Raw genomic sequence first — 15,876 nt, forward strand, 5'->3', positions numbered from 1 at the left:
CTGGTGGAGTTACTTTGTGTGTGAGTGTGTGTTTATAAGTAGTTTTAAACCTTGTGATCCACAAAACAGCATAAGAGTAAAGGAAGAACTGACTGCGTTACAGTCAGTGCGGGAGCAGCGGCTTCGCTCATGCGCGATTCATTTGCCGTTTGGACGCACATGTGTGAACGTCTCTTGCCCTGATAGCAGCTGGGGAGGACTATCCTCCGCCTGTGAGCGCTTTGGCATGGGTGAGGTGCCCAAGGCAGCACCGCTGCTTGTTGAGAGTAAGAGCGATACGCGTTTTCACGTCAAAAAGTCGTCATAAATAAGTCTCCAATAATACCAGAAAAAGTCACCAGATTTGTCGCTAGTCGCTTTTTAGAAAAAAAGTTGCTAAGGGGGTCTGAAAACTTGCTAAATATAGCGACAAAGTCGCTAAGTTGGAAACACTGCATGGATTACATGCTGGATAGTGGGTGGGGCTTAAAAACGAGCCCTTGGGCTATAACCTCCGGTTTGACTGACTCATTACTAGTGATGTGTGATACCACTGATTTCCTTTCCGATCCGATCCAAGTAATATTCAGGGTGGTATCGACGATACTGATCCCGATACTTTGTACAAAAACATTTTATTTATTGTATCTCAAATTATAGCATGATAATGATTACAGGACATCAGATTACTTGTTCTTATCACTTAATAATGCAGAGTTCATCATACAGAAATAAAAAACCTGAAGTTGTGCTATTTGAACACCTTGCCTGCCTGCAGCACTAAAGGACTCCGTGAGAGACGTCTGTCTCGCCCTAGCAGCACCTGTCGTTCTCCTCCTCTTCAGTTCGTCTCAATATACACTCGTCATATTCTGTGATATGATTTACTCTGAGGTGTTTGACCTCAGGTTAGTGATGTTGCCACAACCATACATGCCAACCCTCCCAATTTTTCCGGGAGAATCCCGAATTTCAGTGCCCCTCCCGAAAATCTCCCGGAGCCACCATTCTCCCGAATTTCTCCCGATTTTCCACCCGGACAACAAAATTGAAAAAACCATATCGCAGAATTCATAGTGCCTATTCCAGTTTCCAACAATGGCGGCAGCTGCTTAGTTTTAATATTACTCTTATTTCTCTTTCTGCGCCGCAAAAAAACTTTTAACATGTTTTCAGGTGAGAATGTAGCTGTGTAAACTTCAAATATCTGAGACGACCGACACATCGTCTTCAAACCCCCGCGGTCTTTCACTACTCGGGTTAAACATGATATATAAGTCACTTTGATAACTTAAAAATGTTATTGTTGGGCTTTTTCAGTGTTTTATTTGTTTGTGAGTAAATTGGCTTGGCTGAGATTAAAGTTATTAGATTAGATTAAATTAAATGTTACTTTATTAATCCCTCGGGTGGGTTCCTCCGGGGTTTTCACAGCTGAATAAACGTCAAACAGAAAGCTGATTAAACAGAAGTGTGAGACGGTCGAGAGTTTACGTCAGCGCCCTGTTATATTTTAGATGGCAAGGAGCAGACGGCTGTTTCACTCCACCGAGGGAGCTCGTGCCGTACTACCCGGCTTTCTTTAGACCGCGAAGGCCGGGTTCTGAGGTGGAAGCAGCCTCTGAATTGGACACCCCTGCTGTATTTTATCCGATAAATCAACACTGTAAAATGTATTTATCACCCCCCCCCCAACAGCCCTTTTGAATGTCTCCCTAATTCTGAGGTCTCAAGCTTGGCAAGTATGGCCACAACACCTCACTTTTTTGCCACATGTATCGCAAACCACGTCTCAGCTGTTTGTGGAAGTAAAATACGTCCACACAATTACGCTCAGCCATTGTTGTGAGTGCACGCGCCAAGGGGCTGCAGACATTTATACAGCCGTATTTCGCACATGACTATGAAAGGCGGAAGAGGAAGTAGTTCCTTTGAATGTAGACAATCCGAATGTTATAGTTTCTTTCCACTGTGTTCCTGTTAATGATAAACTACAAATTTACCCTAAATTACTAAAATATTGATATTTTAATGTGAGAATCGATTCTAGAACATAAATGATTGGTATCGAAAGAATTGATATTTCAGGATTGATCCGCACATCACTACCCATTAGCTGTGCCATCACTGGAACTTATTTCCTAAGCACAGGAATGCTTCATGGCTAATCAAAGTCCTTAGAGAAGCAAGTCTGGGTACTCAGCAGCCATACTGGTAATGCTTCCCTAGGTAGTTATTTCGAAGTATTATTGAAATTAACTTTAATTTATTAACTGCTTATCCAATTCAGAGTCACAGAGGGGATAGAGCCTATCCCAGCTGTCACAGGGTGAGAGGTTGGGTACACTCTGGGCAGGTTGTCGGTCTATCGCAGGGCTAACACAGAGAAAGAGTGTGTTAACACTCACAGCCACACCTATGGCCAACCACTGAACCTAACATGCATGTAGTCGGAGTGTGGGAGAACGTCAGAGCACCTGGAGAACTGGGAGAGAACTCATGCAAGCACTAGGAGAACATCCACACAGAACGGTTTCAAACCAGGGTGCACTAATAACTTTAATTTCAATCTCCTAAAATAAAATGCTTAAAAAGTTTGCTGACAAATGCGCTGTTACAGATTTCTTTCATAGATGTCATATTAGGACTGCCACTTTTCTCTCCTATTATGTTTCTGGTTTAATCCCGTGCTTTTGCCGGATGAAAGAAGGATTAACTGTAAAGAATTGGGTGTTTCAGAAAGCGTTCTCACAACTTTAAACCCTCCCAAACTCAGATATGGTGTAAGTTAAAGATTTACTGAACATTTCTGCCCCAAAGTTAGTGACACCACAAAATAAAGTAATCATGGATAGATGGAGTGTGAACATCGCAGCAGCTCATAACCAACAATCAGCGCTTTATCGTGTAAAAAAATTGGCTAACTTGACTTTGTTAGGACATAAAACTTTGCTGATTTATTTAAGAGCAGTTCCAATTTCAGATGACCAATATTTTCTTTGCTTGAGGGTAGTTTCTGTTTTGTGTAGTTTACGGATAATCACATTCAAAGCCATTTTTTAAATATATATACCAAGGAGAGTATGCTGTGAAATAGTGATGTGTGGAAAAAAAGATTGGTAAGAACAAAGAGTAAAATAAAAAAATAAAAAAATAGATAAAAATGAAAAAGAGCGAAATGTGGAAAAATGGATTGAGACAAAAAAATGTAGCAATCAAAAGAAACAGTCAAAGAAAGAAAAAAAGACAGTGGGAGAGCGATGAAGACAGACAGAGTTCATGTATTTCATCATGCCATCTGTGAGGCTCTGATCAATGTCTCATTATCACTTCAACACCGGCTCCTTGCTGAGACTCTTCAGCCTGTCCTCTCTCACCCCCTTCCTCCCTCCCTCCACCTCTCCTTCCTCTTCTATCCTCCTTCCTCCTCCCTCGTGAATTTCTCTCCATCTCCTCTGCTGACACAATCCCTCCTTCCTCCGGTGCAATCTCGAGGAACGGGCGCAGGCGGCTGCAGGTGAAGGCGAGAAACTTGCCCCCGTGTGTTTTCCAGCGCGAGGCGTTAAGTTCGAATTAGGCTGAGAGTGAAACCCACATTCATTCGCTGAAACAATGCGCGCATGTGTGTGTTTATGTGTTCCCGCTGCATTCAATGTAATGCTAATCCAATTCATTTTTAATGAGGAAACTGTCAGCTCTTACCGCGAGGCGAAAGAGATAAGCGGTCTGTTGCACTCTGGGAAATCAATAGCGCACTTGTTTATTTTGCTGTTTGAATTGTTTGTGTGTTTAAAAAACAAACCATCGGGATACGCTGCCAAGATAAGTGTTGCTTCAAAAAGCTTTAACTCCTTTGTACACACAGTTTGTGTGTGTGTGTGTGTGCGCGCATCACTCCAGAGAAAGATTACCACAAGTCTAACAGCAATGTAATTAATTTACTCTGTGTCGATAGGAAAGAAAGAGAGGAGATATCGTTACAATTGACTGTTTCTGTTTTCGGACGAGGCGCACAGGCAGGCGGGCGGGTGATAAGACTCATAAAGCCGGCTCTGGGATGTATCAGGAGTCGGTTTTGCATTCGGGGATAAATCGGAGCAGAAGCGGCCTCACGCTGAGCTCCAAAAATAGTTAAAAGATGCCGAAGAAAGAATCACAAAGGTTTAGGGAAGTGTTAAATAAAAAAACCCACACACATACGCACAAGATTAACCAATACTGTTATCTCTCTCAGTCTCTTTCTCTTCTTCCATCTCCACTGGCTAAACTAATAAAGCTCTGCGCAGCCATACGTCACTGTTACAGCAGATCTAACACTGGGTTTATTAAAGGTCATTACCGTTAAATGGATGGACGTGTAACGTATGGTCTGCTCTATATTTCACCATTCCCACTGTGAGCAGCGGCTTCTTTATTAAGTTCCACCATCCTTACCCTGACAGTTATTTCTTATAAAGTGATATTTGGCCATATTTCAGTGGAGCGGATGATGGCTTTTATAAGCATTTCTCCCCCTGCCTTCCCAGATGCTGTCATTTTGCTCTCCTCCCCTGCAGTGGACAGTGACATATAGAGCAGGGCGATATGGCCAAAAATATTTATCACGACATATATTTGAAAATTTGCGATAACGATATAACTGACGATATAATTGATGCGAGACAAAATACAACTCCACAACATTACTAGCGCAAAAAGACAACCTTCCATTTATTTTCACTTAAACAAGAAGCTGGTTTTTATGTACATTAAAGCTTAAAAATGTAACAGTGCAAATGCAAATTCCTTGCTGAAAGTTTAACCAAAAGGCATTTCCAGTAGAAATGGGCTGACATATCCTGAGCATAACCATGTATAATATCCACTGAAGTTAAAAAGAGGTGCTTTGCAACATTAAACTGCAGTGTGCAGTACGTATTTTTCGGACCATAAGGTGCACGGGATTATAAGGCACATTAAGCGAAACAAAGCAGTCAGATAAATCAAACTTTATTAAACTCATTCTTCTTGCTTCCTCCAATTCTGTACCATTGATTCATTAATGTTGAATTCTCTGGCAGCGGCTCTATTCCCATGTTGTTGCAGTATACTAATGACTAACCTCGTATTGTGGACGGATTATCTCAGTTGTTCTCCTGACTGAAGATTGGTCCTTTTACAGCATCCTGCCATGCGATTGCATTTGTCTCTAACCATGAGGAACCTTAACGTTAACTTTTATAAGTGGAAAAGTGTTAGTGTTCGTCCTCCAGCTTCACTGTTTATGTTATGCTAACATAGCTGTGTCGCTAGCGATCACGTAGCACATCATTATATACCAGCTAGCCCAACTTCAGTAACCCTACAAACGTCACTGCTGTTTAGTTTTCTGTCTTCATTTATGTTGGAAGTGATAGCAGAGCTGTACGTTTGATTTTTTTCAGAAATCTCTCAGTCAGAACATGCTATATCATGCTTAGGTAACTAGCGAAACTAGCGAGCTAACTTCCGCTAGCTTCCTGCTAGCTTCTAACTCCGTTAAATGTAATACATTTTGTTTTCATGGATGCCTGGAAGTTAAACTTCATAGTTACACCTGGTAAAGCAGCAATGCTGATCGTTTTATTAAAGATGAAAGAATTTAGACAGTTTTTAACTCTTAGTGATGCTGCAGTGTTCGTTTGACCTGAAGCATACGGAGTTTAGGACCCAGATTACTCCGAGATTTAAGGGCATCTTAGTCCGTCAAATACGACAATAACGACGGCCGCTTGCATGTTCTGCAAAAAAATGTGCTTTGTCGTGTATCTGACGGACAAACACCAAACCAGTTCCACATCACGGAAGTTGCACCATTTTTACAAACCAATTCTGGTTCATCTGTTTCACTCAACAATCGGCCATGTGCGTATGAAAACAAAGGCACTGCGCATGCGCGTTTTACTCCCATTCTATCGCGATATTTCATTTTCCTATCATTGCCTAACATTATACCGGTATTACCGTGAACGGTATAATATGGCCCAGCCCTAGTGACATACATGGCAGGCTAGAAGGAAAGCTCTGTGATGCTGCTGTGGCAAATGAGCTGCATTTAACGTACATGTGAGTTCTGCATGTGTCCAAGAAATGCTATTAAATGTAGCATTGCTGGCTTTAAATGGGCAGCTCATCCAAACCAAAATTCCGCTCAATTACTCAGCATTAAGGGTCACTTCATCCAAACTGCAAAAACCTACATTTTCTCACTTAACTGTCTAAATAATTTTAATTTCATTTGCCAGATTTTTCACATACCCAATGCGCTGCCACACTACATAATTCTAATGGGAACCATTTCACACCAAAAAATCCCCAAATTGGGGTCTTCTGGTTATTCATCCAGCAAAACTGCAAATCTCCGAGGAAGTTTAGATGTTTTTTTTCTTTCAAAACTGCACTCTTGTTTTTACTTTTTTTGAACCGCAAAAATTGGGTCGTGCTAATTTCTGATGCAGCTGGAGTCCGAGCAGCAAAATGTGTGAAAATAACTGCTCTTGTGTAAATTTACCGAGAAGGTAAGGAAAGCCCGAGTTATTACCTCATAGTGTGAAGAACAAAATGTCACAGCAGTGTATTTACTTTAAAAATGTCAAGAAAAAAAAAAGAGTTATTAAATTTTTTTGCTTGACATTCAAGTTTAGCTCAGATTTGGTACTGAAAACATCCGCTATGGGCTGTAAGAAGAATTTAAAAAGTCAGATTGACTATTTAGAAATAACTTCCCAGAGTCCTGCCATTTAATAACATGACCTCTGGAGTACATAAAAGCTAAACTCTGCAAGGGAAAATGAGAAACAATGATTGTTTTTAGCACCTAAGTCAGCGGTCTCCATCTTTTTTCAGCTGCCTTACACAATCATGCCCTAATAAGTTCATTTGAACTCATTTTAAATAGGATCAGGACTTTTTAATTCATTTTAGCTGCCCATAACTTTAGCTTAACATTAAAACAATGGAGCTTTTACTTTTTGTTACTAATTAATTGAACAGGTAATTATGTTATGATAGTTAGTGACCAATTTCCCTGAGTTTATCTATTACTGTTCAGTTTGTTAACTATTAATCCAAACTTTAGTTGTTAATCAGGCCTTGTCACTAGCAGCTAACTGCTAACTAATAGTCACATTTGTTGCTAAATGTCATTCATAACTTCATATTAATAACTTTAGCTATCTATTGTGTTTGCAAACACTTTCGACTGTTTTCCTTCAACATGTCTTCTGCTTGATCAACGTCTTCGTTTTATGGCAAAGAAACCAAATTATTTCCTCCTGGATTTAGTGGGACATAGGTGTTTATCAGCTTCAGGTTTCTGTTTTTACGGCAGTTATATCGTTGTCCATGACTGAAAGCTCACGTCCAGTTGAAGCAATGGAATTAAACATGAGTCCAACAGTTTGAGTAATGGTAAGAAGTAAAGTGACCGTCTGGAAATAAATAAGGAACTAACTTATAACATATTTGTGAGTTGATTTTTCAAGGTCTGCATCTTCGCTCAACAAAATGCGTCAGAAGAAGCGATGAAGTATTTATAAATGAGCTAACAGATAACAGCAGGCCTTTAAAGATGCATCCACTGGTATTCCACACTGTCCAACAGCTTCCTCTTTGAATGAGAAGGAATGGAGGATGAGGCTCGGTATAGGAAATCAATTCAGAGCTGGATCTGCGGTATGTAGTTTGGGAACGGGGTGATCTGAGGACGAGGGTGTGCGACACTGCTCGTGTGCATGCACGCGCGCGCGTGTGTGTGTGTGTAATAGATGCATTAGGGAGAGCGTGTGTGGCAAGAGGAGAGTGCATACAACATGTTTGTATGAGTGAGCAGCCACAGGGGAGAGAGGCCGGTTCACAACGAGGCCAAAACTATTCAACTTTCACTGACCTCCTTATGAACCACCTTAATAATTCATCACACATAGAAAAATATATTTATATATATCAGTATTGCCCCATCCCACCCCCTTTCTCTCCTCTGCTCTATGTTTCAATCTTTTCCCCGAGTCCCCCGCGCTGTCTGCCAATCAAGCAGAGATAGCCATTACCAAGCAAAATTCGAAAAAGGCTATTGATGCATGCATGCATGTGTATGTGTGTATGTGATATTGATGGGTCTGTCGCTGTGCATGTGTGCAGTGCCACTCACCATTAGATTTCTCACTGTCTGCAGGTTTCATCTGAATAGGGTGGTGCATCTGTAGAGACAGAAAACAAGGACAAAAAAACGCCTCATCAAATATCGGTACACATGCCCTAAAACACAATATGACGAATGCTGCAATTCACTTTGTCTCTTCACATCCAAATGAAATCCCAAGAGGATTTCATACTCTGTTAATTACACATGTTTTATAGAGATGCTTTTGTCAGATAAGAAATATGGCGGCAATTGCTTTGGTTTTCCCACAGCAGATAGAAATCTGTGTGAGACACAGTACGCCGCTCAGCTCCGCAGGGCGGCGGTAGAGCATCTAAACCGGTTTTCTCTAGCAAATGCCAGAAAACACGAGGAGGAGATGAAGATATAGGGGTCAAGAGGGCAAGAGGAAGGACAGAAATGAGACCACATGCAAGAGCCAGAGCATGGGAAAGTACAAGGAGGATGCACATCAGCAAAAACCGAGAAGTAAATAAAAGAGGAAGAAGCCCCAAAAAGAAGAGGAGGAAGAAGAAGAGCAAGCGGTTTTCTGCTTGACATTTCTAAATCGCTTAGAAATAACTACCCAGGGACATAAACACATGGAAGATAACAGTTTGCTTGCAAGAAGTCCGCTCACTCACTTCAACAACTGCAACTGATTATTGTGGAGATAAAAGCTTCATACAATAGTCGGCCAGATGACCACCAGCATGAAAAATGCTGGTGCTGGTGCGCTGCACACTGAGAGACATTAGCATATAAACATAACCTTTCAATATTTGGAATATTTCAGCATTGTTATTTGTCTGTCACTGTCACAGAAGAAAGACCTAAAAAGAGTTTATTTCCACAAATCACTGACTCACTTTGGTTTACAGACATGAACTCAATCCTTGCACGGGGTTGTATATGATAACGTTGATGCATGATCAGCTGGAGAGGACATTATGTTTCAGGCTTCCTAACCTGCTTCATGGTTCAGATGGTAAGAGATATTACTCTGCTAGATCTGAAGTATGAAGTCTGACATTAGAGCAGAATTGGTCAAAGGGTATCATATTTCCTGTCTCCTGCTCGCTCTACAGCACCACCCCTCTTTAAAACCGGAGGATTTTCAACTCATCAGACATGGATGATTTCCTGTACAACATATGACTCTAGACCAGGCTTGGGCCTGACTGTTCAATCGATTCTCATCCCAGTGGTGTCTATCAGAAACTAATGGCATTAAAGATCCCAAATTGTCTTTTGCACTGTTTTTAAGGAGAGACCAAGTCCTCGTTAACCGAACGTTATCATCCCACAAATGTGTCTGTTTGTGTACAAGCTTCTTTTCGGACAAGGGGCGATGAGAGGGTCCTCCAAGGTTTTGGAAGTGGTGATGTGTCTTCATAGATCGAGAAGTTCAGCATAAAAAGTTGTGACAGCGACTGCTGTGGACTCTTTATGTTTTTTTAAACACTCAGTTTTACTTTGTATGTTGGAAGTTAGAACGTCGCTTTCCACTGCGGCTCACAGATGGACTAACAACAGCACAAAGGAAGAGTGACCCATAGCCCGGTTGTACCAAATACCTTATACACTGCCTCCATCTGGTAAAAGAGCCCACTGCAGGCAGACTGGACATCCTTTTTTTAACCTTATTTTTACTTTTGATTTTACTTGCTGTGTTAAAGGGTAGGCACCAAAAACAGCTTGGTTGGTATTAAAAAAGAGCTTTGGGTTAAAATGACAAAACTACCCAGTGCATATAAATGTTACGCCAAGGGTTCCTGAACAGTTGTCCATATGTGATAGGTTGGGCTAGTACCATGTTGTGTGCCACACACCACAGACACCAAAGGCATCTCAAACTTTATAAGCTTTACACCAGCTGAACATCTGGCTAAAATTGATTTCCAGGGTCAGAGCCAAAGGCTGGACACAGCAGGGGTCAAGGAAGAGCCACCTGCCACAAAACCAAAGCTGAAGCCTGCCCGGGACCCACGTAGTCATAGAACTGAACTGGACTTCCAGTCATTGCTGTTTTTCTAGCACAGTCTTTTTTTGAGGTATCATTTCTCAACTGTTTTTCCCACAAAGACATATTTTAACCACTCAGCTGAGAGATACATTAAAAAGCTTATCACATGCTTGAGCTCTGACAGATCTGTCAGCTAGGAAGTGGTTTAAGTTGTGATCTGATTACATACTTTCGCATTAGGCCTTTCTGTTAACAGTCATTCTTATTGCACTGATTCTGCTTGGATTAACGTTGGATCTTACTGCACACAAGGTTGGCCCCAGTTCAAAGTAAACTGTCCTGCACATCCTTCTTTGGCTTTTGGCTGCCTTTAGGTTGTCGACTGGCTTGCATGAGACAGCTGGAATAGCAGGAAAAAGACATTTGAAATTGCTGGAGGGATTTCTTTCCTTGATCAAACTGCAGCTGTCATTTAGACCTGATTTGATCTCAGTATGATCCAGACCAACTGAAGACCCAGCCCGGCTTATCTTGATGCATTCTGACTGCAGTGCATTGTGTAAGTATTTACATTTTGCGATTTCTTTCTTCTTTCTTTATCCACACGCACAGTATTAAGAAACAGATTGCTCGTCTTTAGCAGGTGTAAATGGGGTTTAATGCCTGCATTTAGACTCGTCTTTTTAGATCCTGGATATCTCTCTGATGTATCCAAGAAGCAGCTTAATGGAGCTGAATGATGGATGGGTTTTTTAGGTGGTGAGTCTTCTTTTATGGAAAACAAAACAAAAAAAAAAAACACTTCACAGATGAGACGGCTCCCCCTCCCTCGCCTCGCCCTCCTTCATGCTCTCCTCCTCTGTCCCTTTTTTTATTCCCTCCATCTCTCTTTCCTTTATGGGAGATTATGTGGCTGTTTGATCTGCGGAGAGACGAATGACAGTGATTCTCCAAATCTAGCCCAGTATCAATCACACTCAGAGTCAAATACCAGCCGTGAGTGAGTAGGTCTGTGTCTGCGCGAGCGTGCATAAATGTGTGTGTGTGTCCGTGCGGGTGTGTATGCGCCCCGTCTTACCCATAACGCCCCTGGGCTCAGTCACGCTGTGACAGAAGGCTTTGATCTTCCAATTCTATCACACACCTTTATCCCAACTCTCTCCCTTCTTGCTCGCTTCCTTATCATCCTCACTCTGCTTTTTTCCCCTCCCTCCTCGTCTCCCAGACCTGTCCCAGATGAACGCGTGCACACACACACACACACACACACACACACACACACACACACACACACACACACACACACACACACACACCTAGTCTGTTGATTAGTTCCCAAACCTGCCTGATGGGAGCAGTGAGTGGTGAATGAGGAAGAAACAATGTAGCAATAAAAGGCAGAAAGAAAGAGAGAAGAAAATCATCAAATAGAAGAGGAGACAAAGAAAGAAAAAAAAGGCAAGAAATAAAGCAAAAAAAACCTAAGAATGAAGTGAGAAAGAAATAAAGAAGCAGGAGAAAATTAGAAAAAAGGAAGGAAGGAAACAACAAAGGTAGGAAAAAAGAAAGTAAGATAAAAATTAAAAAAAAAATAGCAACATAAGGAAAAGTAAGAAAGAAAGAATACAAACTAAAGAGAAGAAAGTGTGAAATAAATAACGAAGAAAAGGAAAAAAGAAAGACCAAAAGATGAAAGAAAGACTAATTGAAAAGATGCAAACAAGAAATAAAGCAAAGAAAAAAGATAACTAGAAAGATAGATAACAACCTAAAGAGAAGAAAATTACAAAGAAATTACAAAGAAAGGAAAAAATAGAACCTAAGCAGAAGGAAGAATTAAAGAAATAAAGAGATCGATAGATAGATAACAACCTGAAAATAATATAATAGAAGGAAAGAAAAAAGAAAAAGAAAGAAAGACAAATTACGACCTAAAGAGAAGAAAGAAAGAAAGAAAAAGTGAGACATGGTGAGACAGTGGATCCAACCAGAGGGAGGAAAGATAATAAATATCATATCATATATCATATGGACAGAAGAAGAGCTGTAGACTGTGGACAGTCAGAAATAATCGGCAACCCTTCAGGCTGGAGTCTCAGTACAGTATCACTAACACAAGGACAGATGCAGGGACATGGATAAGGAGTGTGTGTGTGTGTGTGTGTGTGTGTGTGTGTGTGTGTGTGTGTGTGTGTGTGTGTGTGTGGAGGAGGGGGGGGGGGGGGTGTTGAAGCCACATCAAAAGAAGCAAAGTCATGTCAAAGCAAACCTGGAAGTCACATCAAGTCAGTTTTCGTTAATCCATTTCAAAGTCTGTCCTCCAAAGGCAAAAAACAAAAACAAAAAAACAAAAACAAAAGCCACGACAGCATCCGCCGCGCTGCTGTCGTTCACTCCTGAAAAACACTGCCAAAAGCTGCACACACACACACACACACACACACACACACAAACAAACACACACACATACACACAAGTACAAAAACTACGTCTGGCTTTCAGGCATCTCCTCCTCAGGTCTGTCTACACAAAATGCCTGGTGGGCGGGTGGCGCTGTCGACATGTTTGATCTTGGCGAGTTCCCGCCGAGATCCACAAAGCAAGACTCTCCTCCGCTATCCCACAATTCCACTGCGAGGTTTCTTCTCGCCTGGCGGCCCCACAGCCACAGCCTGCCATTAATTATGTGCTCTGCGGGAGCCCGGCACAACTACTAAGTCCTGGGTGCGCTCAGACTCATAAAAAAAAAAGCCCAGAGAACCAAAAAACCCTCCACAACGTGAAGCCGCGTGTGCAGCCGCCTTGATGCTGCGCTGGCATTTAGCTTCATAAATGTATGCGTCTAGTCACCAGGAAGCTTAATCTTCTTCCTGTTTACCTGCTGCAAGCCTACGCGAGTGTTAATTCTCCCGTCTTTCCAGCCAAGAACTGAGTCGGCTTTCTTGGTAAATCTTTAATTGAAGTGGTTTTCACAAGCCACTCTAAGCCAGCGCGTAATAATTAATCAACAACAAGATTTACAAAATAGGAAAAATGAGAAATCCTTCAGAGGGCGGCTGTACAGTTAATGACACAAAGTTGAATTGAACGCAATTTCCCGATGTTTTGATTATTTGCAGTGAAAGTTTGCATGTGCTTTAAGGGGCTTATTATCTGCTTGTAGTGCATCCGCAGAGCACTTGAAATAAAGTGTCACCATTTGTTTTTAATCATTTTTCGAGCGCCTGAATTGCCTTGTTGCAAACTGCATATAGCTCGGTTCTGATTGACTGAGTCATACTGTGCACCGCTGTAAAATACATGATAAATGCACACCTTTGAAAATCGATTAACATTTAATTTACATATTAATGTGCAGACGGAAAGTCACCGCTCACGCCGGTAATAATGAGTTGCCGAGCCGCGGTGTTGTTACTGTTTAAACCCCCACTGCTGATAATAATAGCTCCTTTTAGCCGCTTTAAAGCAATATGTTATTATTATTAGCATGCTACAAACTTTAAATTCTCCAGATTTGCTGTTTTTGGACAGCAGCTACATGGGAACCACAGTCTGTGATGACTGTAAGCGTATTCAGGGGTTTGATTATATTGTAACTAAAATCAGCGACCTTTAATGCCTTTAAGTTTAGCGTCAATCATGTATGAGCAGCTAGCGTTAAAAACTAAACCTGTGATCACCTGTTGTTCGAACTGGGAGCCTCCTAATATACACATTACCTTTTTGTTTTCCCTTAAGTAGCTTTAAGATTGTTAAACTTCATTAAATCTATATGATTACACTAAAAAAAAAAATCAACTGAACACGCGGGCTCGTCCTGGGTTTAATTTTCACAAGATGCGCCTCCAATCTGAAAATGAAACGAGCAGCTCTGAAAATGGAACAAATGTTCTGACAAACTCAAATAACAGCTGCGACACGCCGACTTTTTACACCTGATTCTCCTCAAACTTCCTGATCAAAATAATAACTTGATATGCACAAAAAAGCCTAATTAAGGCCCTCCTGCGTCTGAGGCGCTGCGATAATAAAGAGAGATACAAAAACACAGGCCATTGCTGGTTGTGAGGTGGTTTTATGGAGGGATGTGTCTTTTCACTCAAACAGTTGGCATAGTGGTTACAAAATAATGTACCTAACCATATGTATTCATTTTTCAGTTAGCCAGAAATCAAAAAATTGTACTTTGCATCTATACATACACGAGGGTCATTTATCTATATTGAACATGTTGTTTCCATTACTCCCTCTCAGGTTTTCTTTAGCGCAGTAAATATCAGATATCCGTCATAAGCCACCATCTCCAGTACAGTTCCTGTAATGGCCACTTGAGGCAATCCCCACAGAGTGCCATGTTAAAATGCTAATATGAGAGTTCAGTGTTAGGGCCACTTCAAAGACTGTTTTACTACCAGCAGCAAGCAGCAACAAAACAGCCATGCTACTGACAGTTCAGCATATCACTCACTGCAGTATCACTGTTATTGGTCAGAAGTGATTTACTGTGGCTCACTGACTCATACTGGACTCCTTTCACAAAGTTTCACAGCTTTTTCCAGAATAAATAAAGGCAGATGCTTTCCACCCAGCATTGACAGCTGAGGTAAACAGTGGAGTGAATTCCTTCTACAGATAGGGAAAAACTCCAGGGTAAATCTGGATCTGGTGGAAACGCACTGGCTAGCCACAGCGGTTATTGGCTACAGTCTCAATTGAGTATTCTTGGCGGATTAAAACATGTTTGTCCTACAGCCGCTGTAGCTAGGATTATACCCTTGAACTGGGAGGGGTAAATAAACAGAACTCACTTGACTGCAATCTGCAATCTACACACATCTTGTTGTAGATTTACACACTGTAACTTTAAAACGAGGTATTAATAAGAGCATGGCTGCTTTGAATGATAGGTGAGTGGTGAGTGGGCTGTGCTCTGTCTACTAGTCTACACTGAACCGGACCTCTCAGTGGAGTTTGTGATATTGGAACCTTTCAGAAAATTTGAATATGATCTACTATGAAATACAGCCAGTCCAAGAAGTCTGCTTTGTGGCTTGGTGAATGGAGTTGTAGCATTTTATCGATCCGCTACTTAGCACTAACAAGCCAGTGTCTGTCGGAGACATCTGTGCACCCAAACAGTCTATGAAAGAGCCTTCCTAGCCAAGTTTGCTGATAATTTAGCAGTTCATCTTCTCCTCCAAATATGGTTACTTCTGGCTTCTAAACAACAAGGTGGAGATGAGTGGTGTCACAGTGGCTACACAGTCTGCTACAGTTTTATTAGCAACAAAATGCACAGATGCTGTAAAAGCAGATTAGTAGGTGGTTTCTCTTTGGGTTTGTCCTTAGATTTCGCACAACTGCTCAATTCCCTTTTCACTTGTGCAAAATATATCGAGATTGAGGTCCACAAGCAAGTTTTGATGATGCAAGATTAACTCATCCCATCACCAGAAGGTTTTTTTTAACCACCTGAGTGAACCATCGAGTCTACATTACAGCAGAAGGATCAGAGTGCAGCGGGCAGCCTGGATGGATTTTATGACCTTCCAGTTATAGGACAGTCTCTTTAATCACCTCCTGCTTCCTGTCTGAGGCGAAGTGTCTATCTGTCGGACTAGCTGATGAAATGTCATCCACAGGCCACCTCCTTTCAGTCTTTTTATCTTTACATTCTCATCATGTACAGAGCCCCAGCAACCTGGTCTGCATTCACACAGCCTATGGCCCCTTCCCAACCCCCCATGCTGGCTGTAAAATAGCCCCTCCCTGT

The 15,876-nt window shown here is 41.5% G+C and overlaps 1 protein-coding gene across 27 annotated transcripts in view; it reads right to left on the reverse strand.

Annotated features, from left to right (window-relative positions):
- Positions 1-15,876, reverse strand: part of celf2 (cugbp, Elav-like family member 2) — a 242,093-nt gene that overhangs the window by 50,842 nt on the left and 175,375 nt on the right. For all 27 annotated transcript variants that reach the window (XM_085251508.1, XM_085251509.1, XM_085251506.1 and 24 more), the window contains one exon: positions 8,147-8,195. In XM_085251508.1, the coding sequence (XP_085107634.1) occupies positions 8,147-8,195 (49 nt within the window). The remainder of the gene's footprint in view (positions 1-8,146; positions 8,196-15,876) is intronic.

Source organism: Mchenga conophoros, linkage group LG17 (assembly GCF_057382185.1).
Source record: "Mchenga conophoros isolate Kocher_MC1m ecotype Shallow Benthic linkage group LG17, M_conophoros_male_GT1.1, whole genome shotgun sequence".
Lineage (NCBI taxonomy): Eukaryota > Metazoa > Chordata > Actinopteri > Cichliformes > Cichlidae > Mchenga > Mchenga conophoros.